The sequence below is a fragment of the Neopelma chrysocephalum genome, unplaced genomic scaffold (genome assembly GCF_003984885.1).
Source record: "Neopelma chrysocephalum unplaced genomic scaffold, ASM398488v2 Primary Assembly neopelma1_182855, whole genome shotgun sequence".
Classification (NCBI taxonomy): Eukaryota; Metazoa; Chordata; class Aves; order Passeriformes; family Pipridae; genus Neopelma; species Neopelma chrysocephalum.
Window position 1 is genome coordinate 1 of NW_020938093.1, and position 11,973 is coordinate 11,973.

The 11,973-nt window shown below is 68.6% G+C and overlaps 1 protein-coding gene across 2 annotated transcripts; it reads right to left on the bottom strand.

The window, feature by feature from the left end:
- Positions 1-7,603: 7,603 nt before the first annotated feature.
- Positions 7,604-10,728, bottom strand: LOC113962576 (SH3 and cysteine-rich domain-containing protein 3-like). 2 transcript variants are annotated; one of them, XM_027673336.1, is made up of 11 exons: positions 10,662-10,728; positions 10,052-10,310; positions 9,703-9,800; positions 9,355-9,424; positions 9,162-9,256; positions 9,005-9,062; positions 8,754-8,803; positions 8,545-8,639; positions 8,226-8,277; positions 7,954-8,091; positions 7,604-7,738 (listed from the first exon to the last, which is right to left on the bottom strand). In XM_027673336.1, the coding sequence occupies exons 1-11, from the start codon at positions 10,725-10,727 to the stop codon at positions 7,640-7,642; spliced, it is 1,080 nt and encodes a 359-aa protein (XP_027529137.1). In that variant the 5' UTR covers position 10,728; the 3' UTR covers positions 7,604-7,639. The 2 variants fall into 2 exon arrangements, with proteins under 2 accessions (XP_027529137.1, XP_027529138.1); XM_027673337.1 differs by having other exon boundaries at positions 7,640-7,738; positions 10,052-10,313; positions 10,662-10,727.
- Between the last annotated feature and the right edge of the window lie 1,245 nt (positions 10,729-11,973).

Genomic DNA, 11,973 nt, shown 5'->3' on the forward strand with positions numbered 1-11,973 from the left:
ACATGGATGGAACACACACACATGGATGGAACATGGATGGAACACACACACACGGCTGGGACATGGCTGGGACATGGATGGAACATGCACATTCATGGCTGGGACATGGACACAGCTGAGACACATAACACGTGGCAGGGACACACCTCACACACACACCCGTCAGACACACACACACATCACACACACACAGACAGGTCTCACACACACACACACGTCTCTCACACACACACATATCACACACACACATACATATGTCACACACACAGGTCTCACACACCCCCCTCTCATGCACACACACATATCACACACACACGTGTCTCTCTCACACACACATATCACACACGCACACGTCACACACACACAGACATCACACACACACACAGACATCACACACACACACACACATATCACCCCCCCCCTCACACACCCCCGGCCGGACCCCCCCTCGCGGCCCGTTCCCGTTCCCGTTCCCGTTCCCGTTCCCGTTCCCGTTCCGGGGGTCTCGCCCCGGGGCCTGCGGGAGGCCTGTGGCGCCCTCTGGTGGCCGCGGCGGGGTCGGCCCGGGGGCACCGGGACGGGCACCGGGACGGGCACCGGGAAGGGGCTGTCGCGGGGCACTCGGCAGCGCGGGACACGGGTGGGCCCGTGGCTGCCGCCGGGCCCTGCTGCTCCTCCTGCCTCTCCTCCTCCTCCTCCTTCCCCTTCTCGTCCTTCCCCTTCTCCTGCTCCTTCTCCTGCTGCTGGTTCAGGGACCCTCCTGCAGCCACAGCCCCCCATCCCCCCGAGCCACTCTGGTCCCACTCAGCGCAGTCCCGGGACCCCCAGGACCAGGGCAGGGACCCCAACACCAAAGGGATCCGTCCCCCTCCATCCAGGGGCTGCCGCCCACCCCTCCCACGGCTCCAGCCCGGCGTGGGGAGCACCCCCCGCACCACGAGCGGGTCCGGGGGGGGTCCCATCATCTCCCCCATCCCGGGGGGGCTGCGCCGATCCCCCCCCGCCGCCGCCCCCCCCCCCCCCCCCCCCCCCTCACTTCCTTCCCCCAGCCCTGCTGACTGATTCCAGAGCCTCCAAAATCAATTCCCATCCCCGCCAGGACACGCCGAGAAGGCAACAAATCACGGCGGCGGCTCCGCAGCCCCAGCGCCTCATTTTTCTTCCTGAACTCCATAATAAGAAATCAATGGCAGACGCCGAGCTCCCGGTGCGGCTCCCCTGGGATGGGCGGCGGCGGGTCCTCCCCCACCCCCCCAAATCCCGGGACCCCCCGGCAGCCCCCGGTTCTGGCAGGGCCCACCCTGACGGGCAGCTGCCTTCTCCCTGCTCAGCCTTTCCCTGGATCCCCAAAGGCTCCCCCATCCCACACACCTCAGCTGCCAGGTGTGCTCAGCCCCCCCGAGGTATCCGGGGGGTCCTAGAGGGTCCCAAAAAATCGTGGTGGGGGGGGGTTCAAGCCCACCCTGCAGCAGAGTGGAGAAGGACAGGACCCAGCAGGTCCTTCACCCAGTCCCGCAGCACCAGGGGATGGATGGGGGGGGTGGGATCCAGGGGGAGGGGGGGATCCAGGTGGCAGATGGGATCCGAGGAGTGGATGGGGAACCGGGAGACAGATGGAATCCGGGGGGGGGTTGGATTCAGGGGGCAGGTAGGTGGGATCCAGGGGACAGGTGGAATACAGGGGGAGGGCTGGATCCAGGGGACAGGTGGGATCCAGGGGACAGGGGGGATCCAGGGGGGGATTGGGATCCAGGGGACAGGTGGGATCCAGGGGACAGGTGGGATCCAGGGGGCAGGTGGGATCCGGGGGGGGATTGGGATCCAGGGGGGGGTTGGGATCCAGGGGGCAGGTGTGTGGGTGGGATCCAGGGGACAGGTGGCTCCAGGCATCCTGCAGGCGCCGATCCGGGGGGGCCCCGGGCCGCTGTCACATGGCAGCACCAGCAGCTGCGGAAGGGTCTGGGCTGGGATTGCTGCTCCAATTAGCTGGAATCGCGCTTCCCCGCCGCGCCTGACACCGAAAAACCGACATAATTACCCGCAGCGACAGGGAAGGCAGGACCGCGGCTCCCGCTTAATTGAGTGTTTACAGCCTGCGCGGGGGGGGAAAACAGCCCCCCAGACAAGCAAACACACCCCCCACCCCGGCCAGGGAAAACACGGGGGGAGAGAACGGCCCCATCCCCCTGCACCGGGACTCGCCACGTCCTCGCCCCCCTCCCCAGGGCGTCCCCGTCCCTGTCCCCAGGTGGACAGGACAGGTGGCCGCTGCCACCGCCGCCACCGGCCCTTCAGCTCCTGGTTGACTTGCAAATGCAGCCGCAGGAGCTGCGGGTCTCGCTCCTGTCAGCCAGGATGAAATCCCGGGGGGGGTCGCGCAGGCAGACGCGTCCCCGGGGTGGGGATGGGGCGCGGGGACACAGCCAGAGGTGTCACCGGGGTGGGGATGGGGCACTGGGACACAACCTGCCCGAGGACCGGGTCCTCCTGCGGGGGACACGGCCCATCCCGGAGGGATGTGGCCGGTTTGGGGCTGGAGGTCCACACTGGGGGGGGGGGATCTGTGAAGTCCCAGGAGCCGACCCCCCCCCCGCCCCCCCCCCCCTCCCCAAATCTGTCACCCTGTGCCACCCCCGCGCCCCCGGCGGCCCCGGCTCCCGCCCGGCTGTTTTCTCCTCGTTAATTTTTGATGAGCGGGATGAGGATTCCTCCCGCCGCCTCGCGCGGGCCCCATAACAACGAGCGCCGGTGCCACCCCCGGGAGGCAGCGGGGCCAGAGGGCTGCTGGGGGGGCACGGCCGGGGCACCCCCCCCGCTGCGGACCCCGCCCCCGGAAGGGGAATGTGCCCCTGCACGGGGAACACGCGTGGGAATGCCCAGGAACGGGCCGGCGAGAGACAACGTGTGTGCGAAAACCCAGGGATGGGAGGCACACGGGACGCCCCCCACCCCAAATCTGACACCCCGGGGCCCGGCGGCGTCTCCCGCTCCGGCGGCGCCGATTCGTCCCTGCCCTTCGTTCTCTTCCCACCGTGCCCGGAGCCACCTGTGGGATGGGACAACGGGGGCGAAAAGGAGCTGTTTGCTTTATGCTGCGACTGGGGATACTGGGAGGGGGCGTGGGGGCAGCGGGGGGTGCACCGGGAGGGCGCTGAGCCCAACCCAGGCTCCTGATCCCATCCCCGGCATCCCGGTGCCACCACCGAGGGACCCCAAACCCGGCTGGAGGTGGGGAGAGGACGGGGGGCGGCCCCCCGGCCCCCCTCAGACCGTCTGCCAGTGTCTGATGTGCCCAACTGGAATCACTAATTCCAATAAAGCCGGGCTAGATTAATTTTCATTTCCCCATGCAAATCAGCGCTAATTAGGATGGATTTAGTTCACCTCACAGGGGCTGTGGGGACAGAGGCGGCGGCGGCCGCGGCCCCAGCCGGGCTTTGGGGCGGTTCATCCTCCGCCAAGGATTCGGGAGGGCGGATCCCAAAGCTTGGGGGAGCCGGAGGGAGTTGGGGGGGACCAGGAGGGCAGGGATTGATCCTGATGTTCTGCCCTTCCCCAGGACCCCCCAGGTTTCCTCCCAGGCCCCCAGGATCAGACCCGCTCCCCCAGATCTCCCCCCAAGGCGCATCCCTGCCCCAATCAGTGCCTGGGGAGGATCACTGGACCGGGGGGAGGCAAACAGGGGGAACAGGGGGACAAGGGGGATCTCAACACCCAGAGACCGCGGCCCATCGGGGGTCCGGGGCTGGTTTGCTCGGCTCAGAGCGCGGCGGTGACGGGAGGGGGGGTCCCCAGCGACCCCTCTGCACCCCCTGTCCTCTGACCGCAGGGGTGGAGGCTGTGCTGCCCTGCGCGGGGGCGGGGGGGGGGGCCCAGCAGGATGCGACCACCCCTGGGCACCCGGGGTCTGCCCTCCCTGCAGCGGGGGGGACGACAGCGCATCCCCCCCCTTCAATTCTTCCCGATTCTGCCTTCGCCTCCTGCTTTGCCAAATATTTCCCTAATTCCCGCTGCCCGCGGGCTCCTGTTTGCGCAGGTTGTTGCGGAGCCAAGAAGGGACGCGGCTGCTTCAGAGCAGAGACGCTGCAGACGGGACCCCCCGGGCTCAGAGCTGCCCCCCCCCCCAAAAAGGGCTGGGGTCTCCCCCCCTCCCGCTGCCTGCGACACACGGCTGAGCCCCCACAACCCCCCCAGCTGGGACTGGCGTCCCACGGAGCCCCCCCGGATTTGGGGTCCGCTCAGGCTGTCCCCCACCCCCTCTGGGACAGACCCCAACCCCGGCCCCCCCCCAGCTCTGGCTGCAGCCCCCTTTGCCCCTGGCTCTGCTGCCCCCCCAAAATCTGCCTTTCCTGGTGCCTCTCGCCCCCAAAGTCCTCTGTCACCCCCACCAGAGGCTGGGGCAGCATCAGGGGGCCCCGGCAGAGAGAAGGGGCTGCGGGGGGCTCGGTGCTGTGCCATGGGGGGGGCCATCGCGCGGCTCGGGGGCCCGGGGGCCCGAGGCCACTGCCCGTGGCAAAGAGCCAGCGGCGGTGGCTGCTCCTGCCCTCATTAAATCCCCCGTAACGAGCTCCGAGCCCCGGGGCCCCGCCGGACTCGGGTCATTACGGCTGACAAGGACCTGTCACAGTGGGAGACGTGGCGTGTGCGTGTCCCCAGCCCCGGCACAGCCCCGGGGGACACGGGAGGGGGGGGGATCTGCCCCCCAAACCTCGCCGGCACCCCCGGTCCTGCCCTCCGAGCCGGGCGGGAAGGTTCGTGTGTCCCCCCCCCAGGTGCCGGAGCAGGATGGGACCCTCTCCTTGCCCACGCAGGGGATTTGCGGGGACCAGGGACAGAGGGAGGGGAGGCAGAGGGAGAAAGGCAAAAAAGTGGAAAGGAAGAGGGACAGGGAGAGGCACAGGAGCCCCGCCGAGTCCCGGATCCCCCCTCTGAGCTCCCCTCCCAGGAGCCGCCGGGGCCGGGAGCGATGGGAGAGGATGAGGAGCAGAGTCCCCGCTCCAGTCCCCCACGAGGAGGATGAGGAGGATGCGGAGCAGAGCCCCCCCCCTCCCTCCGCAGCCCCCCAGCAGAGCCGCTCCTCCCCGGGAGCCCCCCCGGCACAGATAAGAGCCCCGGTGCTCCCCAGGGCGCGTTTAATCTGGGACAGGACAGTTATTGGATAAATACCATGAATATGGAAATTGCATTTATGCTGATTTATGGCCGGGGGGGGCAGGTGGGGAGCGCAGACGCTTTAGTTTAGTTTAATCCATTTATTTCCCTGCCTGGAGATGGAGAACAAGCTCCGAGCGCTGCATCTGCCGCTCCCTGTTCTCGGCGCGCCCCAGGAAGGGGGGGCAGGAGGGGCTGTTCCCCCCCCCTCCCCATCGCGGAGCGGCTCCCTTGGGATGATGTATGGATCCGGCACAAGACCGGTGGGATTTCAATTAATTCCTGGGCCTCGCAGCCTCCTGACCTTTCCTGGGATGAGGAGAGAAATGGAGGTGATTAATCTGGAGGTCAGGGGGGCTCCTCCGGCTGCATCCCCGTGTATTCCAAGGGGTGGGATGGGGGGTGACCCCACGACCCCCCCCCCCCCGCAAACACCTAAGTCCCAGCCAGGCTGGGGGCACCGGGAATGGGAAAACCACGGGAAAACGGGAGAACCCAAACCCTAAAAGCGCTCAGCGGCCGTGACACGGAGGGGGTGCAGAATCCCTTCCCAGCCACCCCCCCCCTCAGGCAGTGACCCCCCCCCACCTCTGCCCGCCCCCCACATCCATCCGGCTGCGCCCCGGGAAGCGGCGGGAGCCGGGATTCGAGGAGGGGGATGCACATGGTGGGGCTGGGAGGGGGGGATGAGGGGCTTCAGCTCTTAATTTCCTATTAACCGCTGATCAATCCAATTAGCTCCCGGCTCTAATGAAGGGCAACCGCTTGGCTGGGACCGGCTCTTCCCTCCCCCATCCCAAAACACATCCCGAAATGCATCCCAAGGAGGGGGGGCGGGGGGGGAAGGGGGGCTGATGGAAGGGGTTTTACCCAATTTTCCAGCTGACTCTAATTAAGTTGCTCTCTTCAGCTGTTAAATTAGCCGGAGCCCTCCCCCCTTCCCAGGGTGCTTCCCCCCTTCCCCTCCCCACCGCCCAGATGCAGCAAATCAGCTGCTCCCTCCCCGCCTCCCGCAGGGCTCCACAAATAAATAAATAGACAATCCCGGGAAAATTAACCGTGTGAGGAGCCGCAAATGAGGTGGAAAATTTTAATGGTCCGGCATTTAAAGCTGTGTGACAGGAGGGGAAGGAGCGGGGAGGGGGGAACGGGGTGTCGGTCCTGGGGGCTGCCGCCTTCTCCCCCCCGCCGCATTTCCATCCTCCCGGCTGGTGCTGGGGATGCTGGGAATACTGGGAATGGGGGGGGGACCCCCAGTGTGGGGGTCAAGCGCCTGCCGCCCACCCCCCCGCAACCCCCGGGACCCCCTCGGCAGCCCCACGGCGGGGGGAAAGACCCCGGGGACCCCTCCCCAGGCCCCCCCGGGGGTCATCGATCCCCCCTCTCCCCCCCCCCCGGTACCGATAACGGGCCGGGGGCTGCCCCACCGGCCGCCCGCCAGGGGGCGCCGCCGCCCTCCCGCCTCATTTGCATATTTTTGCATATATTTACATATATTTGCATACGGCGCGGGCTCGCGGCGGGACGGCAGCGCCCCCGCGCGGCGGAGCCGGGGATGGCCCCGCCCCGCCCCCTCCGCAGGCCCCGCCCACCCCTCCCCGCCCACCCGCGCGTTGCCGCGGTTACCGCTGACGTCACGGAGGCCGTGACGTCACGGGGCTCAGCCCCCGCTGCGGGGCCCGGGCACCTGTTCCTGCCCCCCCCCCCCTTCCCCTTCCCAAATCCCGCTCCAAGGTCCCGTCCTGGCCCCGCCACCGTCACCTGTCGCCTGCGGCCCCTTTTGGGGCCCCGCCGGGCCCTTCGCCAGCGCCCGGGAACGGGGAACGGGGGAACGGGGCGGGGGGGGGCCCGGCCCGCCCCGGCCCCTCCCAGCGCCCCTGCCCGGCTGAGCCCCCGGCGAGGGCACCGACACCCCCAGTGACCCCCCCTTTGGGGTCACCGACACCCCCACGGTGACCAGTGACCTCCCCACACTGGCGCCACCGACCCCCCCAGTGACCCCCCAGCACCCCCAGTGCTCCCCCCCCATTAAATCCACCGAGAGCAGGGGGTGGGCACAGCCTGTATTTGCCAAACCCCGGGTGACCCCGTGCAGCAGCGGGGCGGGACCCCCCCGACCCCCTCCCCAGCATCCCCCCCCCAAATTTGGGGGGCTCCACAGCCAGTCCGGGGGTGCCCCCTGCTCGCACCCCGTGTCTGAAGGCACCAAACTCCCCCCTCCACAGCCCCAGAGGCACCTCCCGCCCCCCATCCCTGTCTGGGGGGGGGTCAGTCCACTCCGGAGCCCCCTTTGCTGCGGGGGCAGCTGAGATGGGGGGGGGCCCGTCCCTGTCCCCGTCCCTGCACCGCAGCCAGGACCCCCCACCCCATCCCACCCCATCCCACCCCATCCCATCCCATCCCATCCCATCCCGGGGTCCCTCCGTCCCCCTCCTGGGGGCCCCCCCCGTCCCCATCCCGGGGGGGTCTCCCACCCCCCCGCAGCCCCTCAGATCTCCTCCAGGAAGTCCACAGGGAACAGCCCCACTTTGCGGCCGGTGAAGACTTTGACGTAACCGTTCACCTCCTCCCCCTTCTGCACCACGATCTGGGGGGGGGGGGGGGGGGGGGGGGGGGGGGGGGGGGGGGGGCCCCCCGGGGCCCCTCCCCCCCGGGGCGGGGGGAGCCCAGGGAAGGGCGGTTCCCACCCGAGGGGCTGGGGGAGGCGGGAAGGGGGGGGAGGGTGTTGGTGGCCGTGGTGCGGCCGTGACGGGGAGGGGGTTCCCCCGGGTGGTGACGGAGGGAGGGGGGGTCCCACCTCACCTGATCCTTCTTGAGCGTGATCTGCCCGATCTCCCGGTTGCCCACGAAGGAACGGGTCACCTTGTGCACCCTCTCGCCCGCCCGCACCCGGATGATGAAGTTGGGGGGGAAAAACCCGACTTTCTCACCGATCTTCCCCTGCGAGGAGGGAGTGGAGGCGTGGGGGGGGAGATCCTGCCCAGGGGTCCCGGATCCACCCCCCCCCGCCAAGCTGGGGGTTTGGGGGGCCGTGTCCTCCCCCCTTGGAGCACCACGGGCTTTCCCAGCCTTACCCGCCACCACTCCTCGTTGGAGTCATCGACCACCGTGATCTTCTCCCCCGGCCTGGAAGGGAAAGAAGGGCCCTTTGAGGGGGGTGGGCAGGGCCCCCTCCCTGCGGGAGACCCCAAGGAAAACTGCTCTTCCCATGGGATCAGCTCCTCGAGGCTCGGGGACGGTGAGGGGTGAGCGCAGCCCACGGGGCTTGGGGACAGGCAGGTCCCGGACGGAGCAGCTCAGCCTCGAGAAATCCGTGGGACCACATCGGGCCAAACCTCGGGAGCCTTGGGGAGGAGCCTCGGGAAGGAGCCCAGGGCACAGCTGGCAACTCACGGGAAGTCCAGGTCGTCCTTCTCCAGGGCTTTGAAGCGATAAAGTGCCACGAAATAGTGGGACTGCAGGAACGCCCCCGGCTGCGGCTTCTTGTTCTGGGGGGGGGGGAGCACAGCAGAGTTTGGGGTCCCAGAGGCTGCAAACGGCTGCAGGGATCCCAGCAGGGACATCCCACAGCCTCTGGGGTGCAGGATGAGGACGGGGGGTACCTTGTCATCTGTCGGGCTCTTCTCAGCCTTCTTGTCCCCTTCGGAGGCACCTGGGAACGGGAGGAGTGGGGGGGGTCACACCTCCCCTGGCGGTGCCTCCCGAGGGTCTCCTCGGTCTATTGGGGGACACAGCGAGGAGGACCTGACCCGGAGACCCCTTTTCTGCAGGGCAGACCCCACCCTGGTGGCCCCCCAAGCACAGTCAGGGCCCCCCCATCCTCAGCCCCCCCATCCTCAGCCCCCACGCTCACCACCCTCGGCTTTGGGCTTCGTGGCCTCTGGCTCCTCGTCCATCATCGCAGCCAAGGGCTGGAGGGCAGAGAGAGCTCTCAGGGGGTGCACAATGCAGGGGGGGGGGTTCAGCGTGTTGCTGCAGGAATTCTGGGGAGATCCCGACCCCACACTCACGTTCTTCTTGTCGTCCTGCCCCTTCTTGCGCTCCTTGTTGGCCATGATGACCCCCGTCCGCAGCGTCTCGAACACGGGGTCGCTCCTGTTGTCAGCTGGGGGGGCACAGGGATGGCGGGGGGGGGGTGTGGGGGGTGGGATACCCCGGGGTGGGGACTGGGGGGGCCAGGGCACCCCAAGCACGGGGACTTACCGAGCTGGTCCTTGAGGCAGAGCTGGTCGCTGTAGAGGGGGGAGCTGTAGGCCCGGCGGAACCCGGGGGGCTGTGGGGAGAGGGGGGGGGGCGGAGGCACCACCCCCCCCCCAGACCCACCCCACCGGAGCGGGGGGGACAGGGGGGGGTGCAGAGAGGGGAAAGCCAGGGCTCCCCTCGGGGCCGGGAGGTGACGGGGGTGGTGGCACCAGGACCCCCCTCCTGGCCCCATGAGCTTCCCAGAAAAGGGGAAACTGTGGCTCCTGAGCACCATGGGGACGTGGGCATCCCAGAGGAGAGCCCAGCTGGGAAATGCCCACCCAGCTTAGGGGGGGGGGACACACTCACGATCTTGCCGAAGCAGCGCTGCATCTCCACGTAGGACTGGCAGTGGTGGTGGATGTTGGTCTTGCAGTTCTTGCACCTCAGGCCAAATTTGTTGTTGACTGGCAGCGGGGGTGTGGAAAGGAGAGGGAATGTGACACTGCAGCTGTGGATCGGCCGGGACAGAGCCCTGGGCAGCCTTGGTCCCCAGGCCCTGCCCTGGCTCTGGCCGTGGCCCCCAGCCCCTCATCCTGGCCATGGCTGTAGCCCCCAGCCCCTCATCCTGGCCATGGCTGTAGCCCCCAGCCTGAGCTCCAGCCCTGGCTTCCAGCCCCAGCCCTGCCCGTGGCCCCCCAGCCCCGCCAGGACTCACGGACGATCATCCGGGCACAAACATCGCAGAACTTGGGTTTTTTGAAGTAATGATCTTTGAACTTGTGGGGTTTGTCGTTGACGAGTTTCTCGGGCTCGGGAGGGGGCTCGGGCTCCTCCTCCTCTTCCTCCTCTTCCTCGTCCTCATAGATGTAGTAGATGGGTCCCCCCGAGGGACTCACCAGCTCCCCGTTGGGCTGCGGCTCCGGCACCGGCTCCTCCTTGGGCTTTCGCTGGAAAAGTTGCTTCAGCTTCTGCAGCTGCTGGGGCAGGAGAGGGTGGATGGTGCGTGGCAGGAGGGCAGAGAACCTGTGCCCAGCTCCTCACCCCACTGCCCTGACCCAGAGGAAGGAGACCCCAGGAATGCTGTGAGATTGGGGACCCCCCTCCTGGCCCCATGAGGTTCCCACAAAAGGGGAAACTGCGGCTCCTGAGCACCTTGGGGACACGGGCATCCCGGAGGAGAGCCCAGCTGGGAAATGCCCGCCCAGCACCAGGTGGGTCAGGGTCCCAGCAGGCACCCCCAGCCCTCCCAAGCCTCCTGGGGCAGCGGCAGGATGATGCCAAGAGAGGTGGCTTCCCCCCGTGGCACCCGGTGGGCACCCACTTACCCGGCTCTTGGGTTTCCCACCTGAAGCCGGGGCAGCCGCTGGCTCTGGCACTTCCTTCTCGGTCATGCTGGGAGGGGAAGGGAGAGACAAAGCTGGGGCTGGTCCTGCTGGAGGTGCCCAGAGTGGGCAACCTTGTTGGGTGGGCACTGCCCGCCCTTCCCCTGCAGCCCCCGGTCCCACTGCCCATCCCACAGCCCCTGTCCTGGCAAGGCCTGGTTCTGCCCTGGGGTCACTCTCACTGCCCATCCTGCGGCCCCTGCCCCAGCGAGGGGTGGTTCTGGCCCGGAGAGCCCCAGGGCCAGGCTGGAGGAGGCCAATGCCCAGCCCAGTGCCCAGCCCAGCGCCTGGCACGGCCGCTGGCTCGGGGCCGTGGTGCCAAGTGCTGTGAGCCAGCCCCTGGGCTACCTGCACGTGCCCACCTCTGCCTGGGCATCTCCATCTCACCATCAAACCGCAAACGGTGCCGCTCCTGCCACCTCAGGACAGGCACACGGGTGACACCGACGGGCATCACCCAGCTTTGGGCTGCCACCGGGGCAGGACCTGCCCTTGCATCCCCCGAACCATCCCGATGCCACCTTTGACGACCCCCCCACGCAGCCCTTCCACCCAGACTTGGCTGCTTTTGGTGACACCCACCCCGAGCCCCCCCCCGGGCCTCGTGAAAACCGAGGAAAAACCATCGGGAAGCAGCGCTGGGGCGCATTGGGGTGAGGGAATGGGGCACCTCGGAGTCCTGCAGCAGCACGGGGGGGGCCCACGGGGGTCACGGCCGCGACGAGGAGGAAGGGGGGGGGGCAGGCAGGGGGAACCCACTTACCCTGTGCTTGGAGGCCTCGCCCCGCGCTGCTGAACCCCCCCGAGGGGCGGCCGGTGCCGGTGCAGAGCCCCCAGGCCCCCGTGGCGGGCGCGGGGAGGGCGGCAGCCGCCGCGGTCCCGTGGCCAGCGGAGTGACAGGGCAGGGGGGGACGACAGCTGAGCGCTGCCCGGGGGCTGACGCCGGGAAATTGGAGCCCCGGCGTGCGCCCGGGCGGGAGCGGGCGGAGGAGCCACCGGCTATTTGCGTTGGTGGGTTGCTGGGCGTGCCAGGGGCTCCCCCCCATCCTCCCCGAGCCTGGCATGGGACGGCGGAGGGACCGGGCACAGCGAGGGCTCCGGGAGTTTGGGCGCTCCGAGGGCTGCGGGCTCCGGCCTCGGGGCATCCTTGGCTCGTGAGAACCGGAGCCTGGGCGGGGGGCACGGGGCAGAGGGGCAGCAGAGGGGTGTCTCGAGGGGCAGAGTGGCAGCAGAGGGGTCTCTCGAGGGGCAGAGT